Below are 18157 nucleotides of genomic sequence, written 5' to 3'. Positions count from 1 at the left end.
AAATAATAATATGATTGTCATGTCACGTTCGAGAGTCGAGCTGACATCGCTGCTCCTCGGCGTCTGCCTCCTGGGTAAGTGACTATGATAACTTTGAACAAGTTTCAACTCCTTTTTTTATGCTGTCGTTACTGCTTCTAAAACTAACTGTGAACATAGGCCGCGCGCATTTTATGTCTGTCGTATGTAGGGCTAGCAGCGAAAACAGCTGAGATCTTCGAAGAGGAGGAGGAGGAAGAGTAGATGGAGGCGCATCTCGAATATCTTTTGATGATTCGGCACCGACAGATATTTTATAAATAAACGCGCGCGTGCGATAAAAAGCAAATTGTATAGCCGCGTCTTCTTTGAACATATAGATACACTCGCATTTACAGCATGTACGATGTCCATGTATGCGTGTATGCAACGTGCGAGCGAGCGAGCGAGCGTCTCGATGATATTTTATGCGGGTGGACGTCTGCATTTTCGTGTAGTAGCAGCAACAGCTATGTAGTAAAAAAAAACCCTTTCCCTTCGTCCGAAAGACGAGCGAAGACTGCATCGAGTTTCAGTTTTGCGTGCAGCAGCAGCACCGCCACATATTGCTGCACGGGTATAAACTTGGGTTGGCGCGCGCGCGCGCGTGTATTAGGCCGGCGACTTGAGGGTCTGCAGTGCATGAGGCAGCTCTCAATAGCACGAAGCTCATAATAATACGAGTTTACATCGAGCTTGTCTTGGCTCGACTATGCAGGCAATAAGAATCAAAGCTCACGATAGGGTCATTTCGAATATAGTGTAAAAAATTACCCCTTGGCTATAGTATCTAATATTTATTTATCCGGCTCATTTGTTGTGTTCTTCCTCGACGTTATAGAAGACTCTGTGAGTTGTAACTTGTATAAAACACGCCACGCATAGGTATAGGAACACCGCAGCAGCACCCGCGCGCATAGCTCATTTAATCGAAAGAGAGCAAAACGCGACTAAATTGACGGTCAAGGTAAAATGCGCCGCTCGCTCTCTCGGCTATGTAAGAGAACGAAGAGGCGCAGTACTTTGCACTCGTTATAAACCGCTGCCGCGCACACGTTGTAGCTGTATTGTATATCTATATGTGACTCGAGGCGCACATATATACATACACAGTGTGCAAGAAGACGAAGAAGAAGCAGAAGAAGAAGAAGAAGAAGAAAGAGCAAAAAACAGAACGGTCGAGGCAACGCGCGCGAGTCTTCTTCCTTCTCGCCTTCGCTTTTAAACTCGTTTCGTTCTTTTTCTCCTCTCTCTCTCTTGGCTCCGCTTCTTTTACTCAGGCCGCCTCGAGCCGCTTCCGCCGACCTGCACACACACATATAGACGCGCATAAGTACAAGAAGAAGACGCGTAGCCTAACTCTACTCGTGCTATACGACGTCGCGTTGCAGTGCGCGAGAGCCTATTTACGTAGTTCTCGACTCGTGTGCCCATGTTCCCGTACTCGTACCCATATAATACCTAGCTGCCTTCTTATATGCCTCGTGCACTTGCCTGCGCGCGCGCCTCGATATATGTGTAGCTACGAGTCGAGACTCCACTTGTACGTATTCTCTCTCTCTACGGCTAATTACGACGAAATATACCTATCTCTCGGCTCGCCATACAGTAATGTATAGACGTGCAATTTTCCCAGCTCTCGATTCGGTGCAGCGGCTCGCAGTGCAATCGACATGGTATGGTATCTCGGGTATAAAAATTTACGCGCGTAGTGTGCGATCATCGTCGTATAAGTAAAAAGATCGCAATCGCATAATGCGTATACCGCTCCTGCACAGAAGTTGACAAAAAAAAGTCTCGAGCGGCAGAATCAGAGAAAGAGACGCGATGCGTGCGCGGAGCAAAAAATTATGTCATAGTAGGTGCAGTACACAGCGTGGCTGAAAGAAAGAAAGAAAGAGAGACAGGAAAATCCCACTAGGCTCTCGAGTGCACGGCGCTGCAGCTTATACGCATTGTAATCACTTTCGTGTACGCGCGATATACACGAATTCGTTCTATATATGTACCTAGATGCATCCCCGGCTTTTTGTCGTATGACTCGCTATACGTTACTTTTTGTCTTCCGCCTTTACCCAGAGGAAATTCAGCGCGAGTACACGTGTGCACATCAAATCGTGCATTCGCATCAAATACGCGTGCACTGTCGATTTACGTCATCGCATTCGTATATCTGTATGCGTCGTAGCCTCGAGCTAGATACAATTTGTTCCCGCATAGAATTTTAATCACTTTTTCTGTCTTTCGCAGGCATGGCTCTGTCGCAGGAGCGTCGAGTGAGCAACGACGGTGGAGGCGAACCATCGTTGTACTTCGTCGACAATCCCGAGGACCAGAAGGCCGTGGAGGGCCAGCCGGTGAGGCTCCGATGCGAGGCCGAGCCCCGAGCTGACGTCACCTACTCGTGGAAAATGGACGGACAGGCCCTGGCGCCGAGTCCACGACGCCACCAGGTCGATGGCCACCTCGTCATCAGCCGACTCGATCGGCTACTCGATAGTGGAAGCTTCGTCTGCGTGGCCACGAATCGAAGGACCGGCGCGAGCATCGAAAGCTCGCCGGCCAAGCTCAACGTTCAATGTGAGTATAGAAACGAAACCTATTGATTTTCAATGCCTCTCATTTTTCACGAGACGAAAATGTGTTGAATTTCTAATAGTACTGGCTCGTTAGCATATATCGCAGTTTTATTCGTGGAAATATACACGCTGAAGCGATCCACGTTTATTGTATACACAGCAGCAGCAGCGAGTTCATTAGTGCCGGAGCTGATGCATATTAGTGTGCGCGCAGGGCTCGAGTCGCCCTTACCAGGCTCTCTCTCTCTCTCTCGCGCAACTCGCAATAAAAAAAGGAGAGAGAGAGAGAGAGAGACGAGAGATCGTTATTAAGGGAAAGCTGCGCCACGCGCGTGTGTTTAGGACAACGAGTGCACTGCAATTACGGGCCGCACCGCGTCGCGCAAATATTATACGCGAGCTCGCGCGCTTCAATGCGCAATCCCATGTATACGTATATAACTCGGTAATAATGATCTGTATCGCCTACCGACTCGTAATAATATTTTTTTTCCTAAAAAAAAAAAACAAGCCTCCCAACTCTGGCGGCAATATTATAATGATTCTTCACACCTCGAGGCATGAGCGTGTTTTTTTTTTCACCATACTTTGACGCGTGTTATAACACATTTTGCGCGCTCGCGATACACGTGTAACAACTCGTTCCTTACACACACACAGCTGCAGCAACGCACCGAGAAATTCATACAATAGCGCGGAAATTTATATACACGACGTATACGTACGAGAGCTGTGCTGTACCGTGCGCGATGAAAGAGTCGAGTAGTCGAGGCAGATTTTTTCTTTCTCTCTCTCTTTCCCTGTCTCTCTTCGCTTCGCTCGAGCTCGACGTTCGCGCAACCCTCCAGTTTCGTATGTATGTATGTATACCGCAAATGCGTGCCTCGAGATGGATTAAGAGATACTAGGACCATTACGGCCGAGAGAAAGAGAGATAGCGAGCGAGTAGAGCGAACTGAGAGGACTTTGGAGTCGCGCGATACGCGTGCAGATTGATAAAAGCTCGACGAAGCCTCATTCCTCCTCGGCGTACCATGATGCGTATAATATCCTATTCAAATTTGCGCGCAACGACGACGACGACGACTCGCTACGTCGAGTGTGGCCTGGAAATTATACGGCTCAGGCTCGATTTTCATATTGCACGAGCGAGAGAGAATGAGAGAACGCGTTAAAAAAAAGCTTCCGCGCCCGAGACTAAGTTTATTCCAAGCACAGCAGCTATACTAGCGCGAATTTTCCCTTAATTATATTAGAGTAAAACATACGCACCACATGACCAAATAATGGGCAAAAATGCAAACGTACCTTGATGGTGTCGCCTATCGATAATCCGTCCCACAAACCAGTTAATGATTCGAAGGGACTACGCGGACTGGGTTCACCGTCACTTCCATCATATCTAAAGTTCTTAAGATGAGCTAGACCATTTAGACTGTGGTGCCTTCGATTCCTGTTATACCATTTAACGGCTTGTTCTTGTTGTTGAATCCCTTCATGATGTCTTTCGTGAAATCTTTGTTGAAATTGTAGACTCGAATCCATTTTGTTAAACACTTTTATATTGCCAAATTGAAAATTTCACTACACATTGTACACTACGAGCTGTCTCGTTGGTCAATGACAGCGATAACATTCAACAATAACATAGAAGTAATCGGCTTGGAGATCGGTGCTGCGGCTCGATCGATTTGTGTACTTTAAGCGGTGTAAACGACGAAAACTGTATACAGTAACAGACAATAACAACAGACGTTCGTGGTTTTTGCCCTTCCGACGAATTAAACACAAAAGCACGTGAACGACTTGTTTCTGCGGAATCTAGATTGGAAAATTGAAACCTTAGAATAAAATAATAAGTTGAAAAATATTTTATTAGAATTCTTGCGTCGGAAAAATTACCGACAACTGCAGCAATAAATTCGTTATCGTGCGCTGCCATGTTCATGAGGTGAATATTATATACAACAAAGCCTCACGGCGGTGAGTATAGCCGAGTGCACAATTATAGATAAAGGCAAAGTCGAGCTTTTACGAGCATTCGCGGTTGGAACACCGGTATAATACGCCACTACAGGATTGCTCGCGTCTATAGACGTGAATTTGGATTTCTTGGCCTTTACGGCCAATAAGGCCATTGTATATGTGTATTTGGCATATCTCGACGAAATAGTCGTTTCAGCTCTGCGTGCACGCGTTATGCGCTGGGGGAAGATTTAAACGAACGAGGATTAACGGTTTACGCAAAGCCAATGTCTCCGCCAACAAGGACTATCGACTTTTGCTGATGAATATCTCACGTTGCACGTGTCGACGACGTTACGTCAAAAGCAATTCTCGTATCGACTTTTGTGTCAAAAAATTACCTTCACAGTTGGCGGGGAGTGAGCTTGCACGAAAAATCCAATATCGTATAATACCGATTCATTTTCCTAAAATAAAAGCAATCGAGAAGGAGGGTAGAGCGTATTATAGTGGACCGCAAATGAAGACGGATTGAAAATTGGCTCTTTTCTCTCTCACGAGCGTAGTAGCTACGACGACGACGTAATTGACTATCTCTCGACTCGCTATTTTTTTATTTTTCGAAAAAAAGCTCGAAGGAAGGCATAGGTAGGTGGGTGGGTAGGCAGGGTAAAAAATTCCACGTCGAGTAAAAAAAAGGTATGAGAGAGCCGTTGAAAAATGTACTACGTGCACGAGAGAGAGAGAGAGAGAAAAGAGAGCTAGGTCGTGAAGCTGCTGCTGCTGCTGCTGCTGCTGTTGCGTATAGGATAGGTATACACACGGCTGCACAGTAGGTATATGCTACGTACCGTCCTACCCTCTCCTACACGAGCTCTATTATGAACGTTCGAGTGAGTGTAAAAAAGTCGAGCATCGCTCGCGCGCGCGTACGCACGGGCACGAGAGAGAGAGAGTTGAAAAAGCTACTCCATAAGTGCCCCATGCTCTGCAGCACAGCACCGGTGCATATAGTAGCTGGTAAAAAAAATCTCGTACGCGTACATATGGCTGTGCGCGGGTGACTACTATACGTGTGTGTGTACAAGCCTCTTGTATAATATTCAAGCCTGTGCAGCAGCCTCGAGCTCGGCAGCTCTCTGGGCTACGTCACTCATTCTCTCGCTCGTATACTCGCCCGTTGCCAACTCGTTTCTCTCTCTCTCTCTCTCTCTCTCTCACTCACTCTCCGGGAGCGAAGCGAAAAATTCGTGAATGCCACCGTATCTGTACTATATGTATACGTGGTGCTATTATATAGCAGGCGTAGCGCGTGCAAGTAAAGGGTAACGCGCGCATCATAACAACAGCGGCGTATACAAGTCGACGTCGACTACATTGACAACACAACGTGGCCGCAAGTCTGGAAACGCGTGTGTAGGACGCGCGCGAGCAAGCGAGGAGGAAACATTTTTTCTTCTCTCTTTTTTTTCTTCGCATTCAATAGAGAGCTGCTGCTGCTGCTGCGTGCACGCAACCCTTGACATTGCGTCCGCGCGCGTGCATACTTGTATGTATGCGTGGCTCGATTATTAGGCATGTTACGCGTACTCGTGTTGTAGTATATGTATAAGCTTGCAGCAGCTGGGTTGGAGCGATCTCGCGCGCGATAGGCCAAAACAAAGAGTATAAAAAAAGCAGCAGCAGCAGCCAAAACTCTCTGCAGTTCTCAGCTTCTCTTTCGCACTTTTTTCAGGCCAGAGGAGTTTCGTCGAAAATAAACTTTTGCGCGCGGGCGCAAAAAATGTTTTTGCTTCCTTATTATATTATTGCGAGCCAGAGCCCCAGCGAGGGGGCGAAAAATTATCTCTTTGGTCTGGCATTACGCTGCTTTTCCGCTACTGCAACTCGGCTAAAATTCGAAAGCCGGCGAGAGATAATTCGGAAGAGAGCCGGGCGAAATACGCGCGCGGGGAGGTCCGCAGAGCTCGTAAAAGTTTATAAGTATAAAACATATACATATCTATGTGTGCGTGTATGTATGTGTTGGTAAGTGCTCCGTTTTGGTGCGCAGCAGCTGCCCCGCCGCCTATGCTATACTACTGACTCATCAATGTCTGCGTTTGCGCTCATATCCGCAATGAAGCGCTCAAACTCGCTACTACCACTACTACTGTTATACATATAGTGGTAACGGAGCAGCAGCATCCCTTTTCGCTCGTTGCAGAGCCATAGCAGCAACAGCAGCAGCAGCAGCTATAAGTATATATTCCCATAGCAACGCGGCGCCCTCCTCGCCCATCATGGAGCTCCATATATATATACCGTGGCTCAATGCCGACTCTCTTACGTAGATTGCGTGCAGCAGCGCGCAGTTTGCACATTTCCAAGCCTCTGCCACTGCCCTGTCTGTGTATGTGTGTGTATGTACTTATATACACATAGCAAACACACACACATAAAAGTCGGGCTTTATGCGCGCGCCCAACTTGTACAAAGAAGCCACAGAGTTATGTATATAGCCGCGGAGCTGTGGCTCTCTTTCTCTGTACCTATATATAAATGCATATACTCTCTCTTGGACTGATAAAAACGTCACGAGATAAGTTTCTTCGAGCGGCAGCTCCCGTGGCAGCTATACGTATAATAACAACGCGCCCTGTAGGTATATACGTATAAAATTTGTGCGTATGCATGTAAGGCATTTTATCTCGCTCGGCGGGGGGATGATGCCGAAGCGCCTCGATTCACCGGGGGGATGTATTAAACTCTACGAGAAATCTGTGCTACTCAGTGGTGCGGCTTTGGGCTTGGCTATATAGTCAGAGCCAACGGGACAATGTATATGAATTTATCGGCTTGACGACAATGAAATTGATTGATTTATTGCCGGGGACGACGAGCGAGCGAAGGAACGAACGAAGCAGAGCAAGGGCGCGCGTAATAGACCCCCGATTCGGGAGCTTCGCGTGTCTTTTTGCCCGCAAGCTTACATAATATCGGCGTACGACGACAGTGCAGTGGTATGGGCCTCGACCGACTGACGACTCTGTTGCAGCTTTTCCTTTCCGACTCTCGTGTATACGTATCATATGTGTGTAGCTTTTTATATACAGATACCCTCGTGAACTTTTGCCTAATCGCATAATACCCAAAGCGATTCAGCATCGCCGCCCTCGTGCTCTCGATACTACACATGTACAAACGTCCTTACGTAGTTTACACGCGCTTATTTATATATTAGCCGGCGCTGCTTTGCTTTTCGTCACACGTCCACACACAGACGACTATAATAATGAGAGAAAAATCGAGGCACTCGAGGCTGAGCCCGCATTGTTATCGCCTTATCAAAGTCTCATATTGGATTATTCGGCATCATTACAACTTTATATTATTATTCGACTCGGATCCTTTCGAGAGCTGATCCGCATTAGAGGCGGTATCATCGTATTATGTGGTTTAGTTGGGCGGCTCCCGGGTCAATACGGCTAATTAACGTATTATACAAATAAACTTGTGCAATGCTACGTGCGCGAGCGAGCAAATAGCGAATGGTACATAGGAGGCAGGAAGTCCGATTCGACGAGTAGCTGACTACCTCTTGTTTGATCGGTAAGCTCGTTTATAATGTAATGCCTCTCTCTGACAATCCAAACAAAACAGATTGGGCTGTATATACTCTAGTCCGCCATAGCTGAGCCGGGGATCGTTTGTTCATAATACAATAGCAAATACCACGGCGATTGATACACTCGAATCACGATCGAATTTGTCCATTAATTAAAAAAAAAAATAGCCGTAGTCTCATCGGACGATTGGGCTATGCACTTTGCTGCCATCTCTTAGCACATATATAATTATAATGCCGAGGTGCGAACACGAAAGAGCTATAAACTCTTTACTCGAGGCACTCGCGTTAATCTTTGATACGCACCGAGTGTACTATAGTAGTGATACGCATTAAAATCTTTCCTCGAGCACATCGCGCGTGCATAACGCGCCGCGCTAGCTCGCAAAAAAGGAAAATTTGTCAAAGAGGGGGATGAAGTTTGCCTCTCTCTCTCTCTCTGTGAACCACCATGTGCATATAACACACATATAACACACCTATGCTCTGCCGAGAGTAGAACGAATAATGAAAAAGAGAGAGAGAAAAAAACATCAAAGAGGCCGCAGCCGCCAACCACCGCTGCTGCTGCCGCTTCTGCTGTTGCTGCTGCTGCTGCTACCACCAACGCACACACAAGTGATGCGTTGCAGACTGTTGCGCTTATATACACAGGCACGCACACACCTTGTGCGCGTTATATCTCCTCGAGTCAGCGACTAAATGGTCAATGTATGCACGTTGACGACGACGACGACGACGAAAGCCGCGCGCATGAATATTAAGAACAATGCCGAGCCGAGCTTAAGCGAGCGAGCGAACGATGACAAGTGCAAGAGTACACTTTAAGTAGCGTGTCGTAAAGCTCGAGCAATCCTTTGATCTCGAGCGCTCGCAACAGCGACTCGTGTATACCGTAATGCACACGAGCGATATACATACCGACGAGCTTTTAGCGGGCGTGAAAAGACGCGTAACACACAGCCTGACACAACGATCATTCAACGTCAACATCTTCGAGAGTGACGATTAGTCTTTTTTTTTGCTCGTCTGCCACGATTCTTATCCCCCCCGCACACTCGTTGCTCCAAATATTTACATCAATTGGATAAACTCTATTGATGGATTGCAGGGATCAGCGAGTCGAGCGTGCAACTGCAGCAGCCCAAGCCCGCCCCGATGATCCGAGCCAACGGCCGGGTCGAGCTGCGCTGTCACGTCGACGGCAGCGGCGAGCTCAAGTACGAGTGGTTCAAGAACAGCCACAGCGTCCAGATCGGGCCCGGCGACGGCCGCGTCGAGAAGCGCCGCAACCTCCTGGTGATCAACGCGGCCAAGCCCGAGGACAACGGGGTCTATCACTGCCTCGGGCGCAACGAGGCCGGCGCCTCGGCCCACGCCCACACGCTGCCCCTCATAGTTCCCAGCAACGAGACTGCCGTGTTGAAGCGGGCCCCGGAGCGATCGGTGGTGCGTCGGGGCGAGCCGGCGAGCTTCAGCTGCGTCTTCGAGAACGTCGACAATATACAGTGGTTCCTGGAGGACAAGGGACCCCTGGAGACGGACGACGAGCGCATCGTGATGGACAACGGGACCCTGCTGATCATGCGCGTGCACGACGGCCACAAGGGCTACTACACCTGTCACGGGATCAGGGCCGACACGGCGCAGATCTACGGAGCCGAGCTGCAGATCGCCTGTGAGTAACTAATCGTTACGGCAATCAATTCTGGTATAACTTTTAATTGGCTTATTTTTGGCAACTTTTCTAATACAATTTTGATACAAATATTTAGCGCATTTGAAATAACCTGAAAAATGATATTTTAATTGTTTCAAATAATTTAGACCACTTTAAAATTCCACTTTAAGTACCATTTGATACCGACTTGAGCTTCTACCGCTAGATGGCGAGTACATTCATTTGTATATCTGCAAGTGGCTAAGTAGATAATATGATTATATAAGTATACTTGTATAAGTCAAACAATACAGTTGTAGCATTTTTTTCGTTTAGTCAAAAATTAGCCATAATAGGTTGTACAAATACTTATTAGCCTTTTTATGTGTGATATTTTTCTTATGCGGGGCTCAATTTGATTATCCACGATAGACTTGAAAAATCTGACCGAGGCGTCGTTCGAGCCAGCCCTGAACGAGCAGCTGGCCGTGGTCGGTGAAGGCCAAGAACTGCAGGTGAGTTGTCTGCCACCAGGTGGACTGCCGCAGCCGAGGGTCTTCTGGCGCGATCAGCAGGGCCGCATAATCAGCGACTCGGGTCCGGTGCGGGTGCAGGACGACACCCTCATCGTGGCCAAAGCCAAACCCGGCGTGGACGAGGGCAATTACACGTGCGTCGCCGAGAATCTGGCTGGAGCCACCGAAATGACCGTGCACATAGCCGTTTCGTGTGAGTTCTTATTATTATTTTTTGTTTTACTTATTACTTATAAATTATAAAAAAAATATTGGGCTATGATAAGTGAAGCTGCTTACAACGATTTCTAATTATTCGAGTTGCTTTTGAACCGAGTTGAAATGGGACATCGACACAGAAACATACGATAGAAGATATAAACAATATTTATTAACAAAAAAAAAACTATGATCATGAGGAATTCAAGTTTGTTTTGAAACTAAATGATCTCAGTGGGGATAAACTAGAGTCCATTGTTTTGGACACGAGATGGCTTTGACGATTTTATAAAGTAAACACGCAATCGATACGTAATTCATAGCTCGATAAATGAATACGAGTAAGCATTAGCTAGCAGGTGAAGATTTACCACTGTGAGTTTTTAGAGGAAAAACGAGTATTCTTAGGCACTCGCAAAACTTTTTTTACGCTAAAAATTTCTAGTAAATACATTATACGCAAGCATGACCATTACCTCGCGAGTAATTCAACGTTCATCGTTGAATCAACGCGATATGCATATGCCTTTGCTTCCGAATTCGGTTCCAAGCGCGCGTTTAATAATTGAGTAAAAAAAACGGAGTAGTTGATGCCACAAGCAGCAGCGAAAACACACGTAGCACAGCGCGTCGCAACATCGGACAAACAAACACATTGAATGGCATTTTCAACACATGCGGCATCCACTCAAAAATTCCATTAGCCGGGACAGCTCGCAAACATTTCCCTCTCGAGCATACACAGAACCTGGCGTGGCAGGTAGCCGCGAGCGTACACAAGCCGCGTATGCACGCAATGGTCAATTCATCGTCTCTACTTCTTCTCTTTTCGCATGCATGTACGCAGGGCCAGCCGAGCTGCTGTCGTCGCCGCAACCGGTCGAAGTAGCCGAGGACGAGGGCGCCAAATTTACCTGCACGTTCAAAGCCATGCCCGCACCGATAACGCGAGTCAGATGGCTCAAGGACGACGAGCCGCTCCGAGGCATGCCGAGATACAAGCAGCTACACGAGCCCGAGGGTGGAAGCGCCAGTCTAGTCTTCAAGTCGGTTCACGCCGGCGACAAGGGCCGCTACGCCTGCGAGATTTTGACCCTGGGTCAGCAGCGTCCAGTCCGATCTCAGCCGGCCGCGTTGATCGTCAAGGAGAAGCTGAAATTTTCACCTGAGCCGGTTAACCGGCGCTTGGAGTTTAATTCGACAGCCAAGGTAATTAATCAATCCGACACTTTTACGACTTGTTGTTTCACGACAAAACAAGTAATGATGTATGTGTGGCTTATTAAATATATAGTTTCGCTTTGTTAGCCCAACGCCATTTAAACTCGATTAATTTCGAAACTGATGAAACCAAAATTTTAAAATTTCATAAAGTGCCCACAAATGGAAGCACATGACTCAACGTCATCATGACATAGTAAAACTAGAACATTTTCAAGAACATTCATGACCCCTATCGGTAAGGGATACAATGAGCAATTAGGGCCGCTGAAAGTATACTCAGTCTATACACTTTTCTCTTTCTGTCATACACAGAAATATGATCGATGTCAATGATGACTTTTGGTTTTGTATGTTGTATCGGCGCTAGAATCTTTATTCCCTTGGGTCCCGAACGCCACGACAGGTGGATTGCCTCAAGTCACTTTAAATTTATTATATAATTATCGCATTCTATTTCACCCGTACTGACAGAAATTTTCTACCTGTACTGATCAAAATCTCAATGCATCAAGAGAAGTTTGAAATTGAAAATTTTCCTTAGCGCACGAGACTCGAAAATAAGCTTTTAAATGATGATATTTCATAATTCAAACTGCGATTCGAAAAGTACCGAGTCATTGATTTATTTGCATTTAACCTGCTTCTCACATTATAGATCTCGTGCAAGGCGCAAGGCTCGACGGCTCCCACGTTGAGATGGTCGAAAGTCGGCAGCAGCGAGCTGCCCAAGCACGTGCAAGACCTCAACGGTACGCTGCACTTCAGTGGCGTCTTGGAGAGCGACAAGGGCAATTATACCTGCGTGGCGAGCAACAGCCAGGGCGAAATCAGCCACACGATCAAGATCGACGTAGTCAGTGAGTAGTACAGTTACTCGATAAGAAAGAGATGATTTTGGCACGTCATGTGCACTCGTTTCGAAAGCAAGATGAATCAACAGATGATGCATTCCACGTGAGATGAATGATCTTTTCTTTATTCCGTATAGTCGGGCCGAAATTCACGATCAGACCGGAGAACGTAACCGCGACGGAGGGCCAGGCCGCGTGGCTGCACTGCGCCGCCGAGGGCGATCCCAAGCCGGCCATCCAGTGGGACAAGGACTCGCGCATGAACAGCCTCGACGCGGATCGTTTCGTGCTCATGCCCAACGGCAGTCTGTACGTCAAGGAGGTCTACCTGAGCGACGAGGGCAAGTACGGCTGCACCGCAGGAAACAGTGGTGGCCTCAAGCGCGAAGAGGTTCATCTCAGCGTTCGAGGTACGATATAATATATTGGCTGCTCGATCCTCTCAATTAGTCAAAAAATCAGACATTGAAATTAAAGTCACCGAAACTGAATGTTATTGAAGGTAGTGTTTGTTGTAGATAAAATCTTCGTTGAAAATGAATGAGTCATTAAGGAGGTTCCCTTGCAAAGTTCGCAAGAAGTACATACATCAATATTGATAGATTTTGACCTCCCGAATCCAATGGTATAGCTCACATATGCCCAAGCCAGGCAAAATCTCGAGAAAAACGCGATCAAAGTTTCGAAAATTAACATGGGCAACATAGGAATTCATGAAAATTTGAGCTACATTTACAATTTATGAAAAGAAATCAAAGTTCGCAGGGGAATGATTATATACAAATTGTAGAGAAAGTTCTTATCTTTCAAAAACCGTGTCTCAAAGTAGAGGTAGCCTGCCGTTTTTTCAATATTTTTTTAATAAAAGATGCGAAAACACGACTTTTTCGGCTCGTTTTAGGGCTAGCAGACGACAAGCCAGCTAGCTTAACCCATGTTACTGCGCGAACTCTCAATTGACTAGCGTGTTACCCGAGGGAACCTCCTTAATTAAAAATTTACTTCTAGATATTCAAATACCAACATTTTGATTGAAATTGCTCATGAAATTCGTTCATAATTAATACCAGTATGAACCACTAGATGGCGAGTACCTTTATCCAGTAAATCTGCAAGAGGAAAAATCAAAATTAAGCAATATAATCAAATTACTTTCAATTCAATCATTTACATTTTGAAATTTTTTACCAGTAGTATCTTTGCTAATTTTAAATGACGAGAGTTAAAAATAGCTACACATTAGTAATCCAAAAGAGGACTCTTTTCCTTCGCCTTTATGAATCTACTTTCCCGAAGTAGAATAATTAAAACTAATTTAATTTAAAAAAAAGGAATATTACATTCAATTTGATATTGTGTTGATTCAAAAAAAAAAATCTCAAAATTTAATTTGCGTTTTACATGTTCGATCAGCTGTGGACGGCTACCGTTCAGACATGGAGCTCGACTTGGCCGAGGAGAGCGGGATGATGACGAAAACGGTGATAATCACGTTGGGCGCCGCAGCTGCCTACATGTTATTGGTCATAGGTCTGATGGTCTATTGTCGGCATCGAAGGCGCAGGAGGAAGCAAAGATATCTGCAAGAACAAGTCGATGGACAAGGTAGCACGATTAAATTCATTTACTTATTTTATTTAATCGGAACTCGATCATCGAATATTTAATTGCAGAGAAAGGAGGTGAAAACGAGGTGCAGGAGGAGCAGTGCGAACTCGGCGAGACGATTACCAAGAGTCACAAAAGGGAGCACGGCCGTGACGCGCACAAGAGCGACGGCAACGACACGGCCCACAGTCAGAACAGCGGCTACTCGCGTCGATCGAGATCCAACTACGATAAGATGATCATCAGCCGATCGAATCTCGGCGATCTGAAGCCACTTGGCCGAGGCGAGTTCGGCGAGATTTTTTCGAGTAGATACAAGGCGAGCGAGACGCCATTGGACGGTTCTGCAGCCTCGTCATCCGGCGGGCCCAAGGAGATCTGCGTCATGGTGAAGAAACTGACCAACACCAAGGACGAGACGGTGCTGCACGACTTCAAGCGTCACCTCGACCTGCTGCACAAGCTCAATCACGAGAACGTGGCCAAGTTCATTGGGCTGTGTCGCGAAGAGGAGCCCGACTTCATGATACTCGAGTACACGGACTGGGGCGATCTGAAGCAGTTCCTGCTGGCGTCGAAGACGGGAAGCAAGGAGGCGGCACCTGGCGGCGACTCGACCAAACCCAGAGCGCCTCAGCTCACGGTGCCGCAGATACTGTCGCTTGCCAATCAGGTACGTACAATATACATACCGATCGTCGATACCGATCACATTCGATCTCGTACGAGAATTCAAATGTCGAATTTTATCACGTAGGCCGCGCGAGGACTGAAACACGTGGCCGACCATCGACTGGTGCACAAGGACGTGGCCGCCCGCAACTGCCTCATATCCAGCAGCTACTGCCTCAAACTGTCACTCTCGTGCATGTCCAAGGAGCCGCACCAGCGCGAGTACACCAAGTATCGCAATCAGATAATACCGCTGCGCTGGATGCCCAAGGAGGCCGTGTTCGAGGACGAGTACTCGACCAAGAGCGACGTCTACTCGTACTCGTGTCTGCTCTGGGAGATGTTCCAGCAGGGCGAGCTGCCCTTCAAAAAATACAACGACGACTCGGTCATCAATCAGCTGAAGGCCCAGACGCTGACCTGGCAGGCGCACAAGGCGGCGCCGCCCCAGCTGCAGGAGCTCCAGAGGCAGTGCTGGTCGTACGATCCGCGCGAGAGGCCGACCTTCGACGAGATCTGCGACAGGCTGCGCGACATAGTGGCCGATTGCGCTCAAGTCTAAAGACTGGTATTTTTGTAGACGCTGGCCAAAGTTGATGTATAAGTTCTGCTAAGCGCTTCGATCTTCGGTCGTGCAGTAGTCGTATTATTGATCGCGAGCGCCCAAAGAGCCAACGAATATGTTCATAAATTCTTTTTTCTTTTTTTTTTTTACGACAATGTGCTTCGGCAGACAATGGCCCCGTGGCTCGATGTGCACGATCCCAATGGCGCAGAACCTGGGGATATATATTACATGCTTTGTGTACTGTGCGCGCTCGCACCCCCCATCCGTGTGTGTATATGTATGCGCGCAACGATATATATAGACGCGCTCGCTCGCACGTTTTATAGCTCGAGGGGTGCGAAATTCGAGCGAGTGAGACGGCGACGACGACGAACGATGAGGAGACTGTACAACTGTGTGTATGAGCGTGTGTATGTGCCAAATATAAGGACTTTTTATATGTAATATGTATCTCCGCCAAGATTGAAGAGAGAAAGAGAGAGAGAGACGTAGGCTGTTCTGTAGCTTCCAATGCTCCAATGAATGGATTGCAATTTTTTTTATAATAACGCTCGTTTTGCAATATATTTATTGCAGTGTTATAAATAGGCATGGTTGGAGCTACAATTTATTGTATTATTATCGCTATTATTATATACATAAGAAAACATAACGTAGATTAACGATATTTTTTAGCGAAAGGGCCCAATTATCGTATATAATAAGATATGGTAAAACATTCGTATAATTTATACACGTATAAATATTATAGTTTATATTCTTGACTCGGAGAGAGAGAAAAAAACCTTATACCGTTGTTGCGTTATCGTGTGTGCAACCCTCCGCGCATCTTGACTCGGAGCACACAGCCCCTTTTTATATCTATACACCCACACACACACACATATTATATTATATGCGTACGTATGTACGTGAACTCGAAACCGAATTACTATTTTACGAAACGAGAGAAAGCGACCCTTGCCTCGACGACGAGAGTTGCGCCTTTATACATACACACAGCGTATATAAACCCGAAGTACTTCCATTCCATTTAATGATTCCTCGTAGGCGCAATGCGCGCGAGTCCGCGTTTTATGGTTTCAAGCGGGACGCCCACCACCGCCACCACCCTCGCGCGTACTGTGTTTTATTTGCGAGAGAGTAAGAGTAAGAGTGAGAGAGCGAGTGAGTGAGAGCGTTCGATGATGTTGGCGCAGCAGCTTTTCCTTCCGTCGTCTTCGTATTTAACGTTTGTTAATAAACCCTGGCGTCGCGTAGTCGAGTGGGGAGAAAGAAAAAGTAACCAAGTTTAGCCAAAAAAGTGCCAAAATATTTCGAATTATGCCGTCGCAATTTGAACGAAGAAGTAAGAGAAAGAAACGTCGCGTCCTTGAGTAACAAAATAAAGAATATATGCATTGCCGTTCATCGAAGGAAAGTCAAGAATTTGCGTGAGCTTGTGATGCGAGTGTGTACAGGAAGAAAATGTGTATTGTTGAAACGAAATGAATGTCGATCCGTTACGCCCGTAGAAATGAGTTTTTCTTTTATCGTGCGATACTTATCAATGAAAAATTGTACGAGATAGCTTTGATATTTCCGGAAGCTATGTGCCCCTTTTCGATGTATAATGAAAACACTTTATGGCCAAAAATGCGAAATCATGCCGTATAATAGATAGTACAGCGAAATAGAGTGGATTTCATATAAAAATTTTGCACCGAGTTCGACGAAAATGATCTATATTATACTATATATTATATTTTCTAACTTTTATATGTACTTATAAAATAAGTAATGCCAAGTCTTACGAGTAGCCAAGTATTAAAATTTTAACGCGAAAGAAGGAAAAGAGAGGAAAAAAAATCACGTGCCATTACGTTTCCGGGACTGTACTTCGCTATTAAAGTGAAGCGAGTTAGAGAGAGAGAGAAAATAAGTGAAAAATCGCGTTCGAGAGATTGCCTTCATTCGACGACGTTGGGAATTTAACTCACACGCGACGCGTTGTTGTTGCGTTCGTTGCGTGCTATATCAATTTTTTGTGCCCATCGTCTCTAGTCAACCAACCACCCACGCGCATCCCCCTGTGTAATTTTCGATGGTATATCATATGGTATATCATGCTTGAGCGCATATGATTTTCATCGGTTTGTACCTGAAAATTTGATTAAATCAACATTGAAGACGCGCGAGCATCTCGTCTCCCCCCGTTATACACCCCCTTTGTACGAGCATATCGTATCGTGTACTTACTTGTAACAATTATCATGTGAAACATTTGCTCTCGCCATAGCTCGTATATCGAATATTGCGTCATATTTGATTAATTTTAGTCTACGCAAAGAACAAACAACATTGTAAATACTATAGCGTTATAATTTTTTCGGTAATATTACCTCATGATTCAGTAGTTTTATGATCGCATCAATATGTTATTTTATAATAATCATCAAACACGCCATATGTCAAAGAAAAAAACGAATAAATAAATCGAAGGACACGAAGCCTTGTGAATTCGCACACACATCCTGCCATCATCCTGCCATCGTCGTAGCAAAAAGACATGAACAAAATCTAGACAATACAAAAGTGTACGTAACAACGCACACACATATTTTGAACGCATCGAGTCCGTGAGCCACTTGGCCGCGATGTTTGTCAATTCCACCGAGTCGTTAACGCGCTC

At 46.1% G+C, this 18157-nt stretch overlaps 2 protein-coding genes across 3 annotated transcripts in view; one reads left to right on the top strand and one right to left on the bottom strand.

The window, feature by feature from the left end:
• The window catches only part of LOC106656327 (homeobox protein OTX1-like), a 29304-nt gene extending 25028 nt beyond the window's left edge, over positions 1–4276 (bottom strand). Inside the window, exon 1 of one of the 2 annotated variants that reach the window (XM_023461584.1) lies at positions 3906–4276. In XM_023461584.1, the coding sequence (XP_023317352.1) occupies positions 3906–4142 (237 nt within the window). In that variant the 5' untranslated portion in view covers positions 4143–4276. The remainder of the gene's footprint in view (positions 1–3905) is intronic. The other variant, XM_023461585.1, reaches the window with a different exon arrangement.
• On the top strand, positions 61–15489 carry LOC106656011 (inactive tyrosine-protein kinase 7-like). The gene is made up of 10 exons (XM_014376622.2): positions 61–74; positions 2269–2598; positions 9281–9847; positions 10262–10558; positions 11411–11772; positions 12443–12644; positions 12776–13048; positions 14052–14243; positions 14312–14919; positions 15004–15489. Exons 2-10 carry the CDS (start codon positions 2271–2273, stop codon positions 15478–15480), a joined length of 3306 nt encoding a protein of 1101 aa, XP_014232108.1. The 5' UTR covers positions 61–74; positions 2269–2270; the 3' UTR covers positions 15481–15489.
• Positions 15490–18157: the final 2668 nt, after the last annotated feature.

Source organism: Trichogramma pretiosum, unplaced genomic scaffold (genome assembly GCF_000599845.2).
Source record: "Trichogramma pretiosum strain Unisexual culture from Peru unplaced genomic scaffold, Tpre_2.0 scaffold4, whole genome shotgun sequence".
NCBI classification, from domain to species: Eukaryota; Metazoa; Arthropoda; class Insecta; order Hymenoptera; family Trichogrammatidae; genus Trichogramma; species Trichogramma pretiosum.
This window is presented reverse-complemented; position numbering and strand designations above follow the sequence as displayed.

Coding starts and splice junctions, on each gene's coding strand:
- LOC106656011 (XM_014376622.2), top strand. CDS start 2,271: ATGGCTCTGTCGCAGGAGCGTCGAGTGAGCAACGACGGTGGAGGCGAA. Junction 10,559..11,410: donor CGTGCACATAGCCGTTTCGT/GTGAGTTCTTAT, acceptor GCATGTACGCAG/GGCCAGCCGAGCTGCTGTCG. Junction 12,645..12,775: donor GATCAAGATCGACGTAGTCA/GTGAGTAGTACA, acceptor TATTCCGTATAG/TCGGGCCGAAATTCACGATC.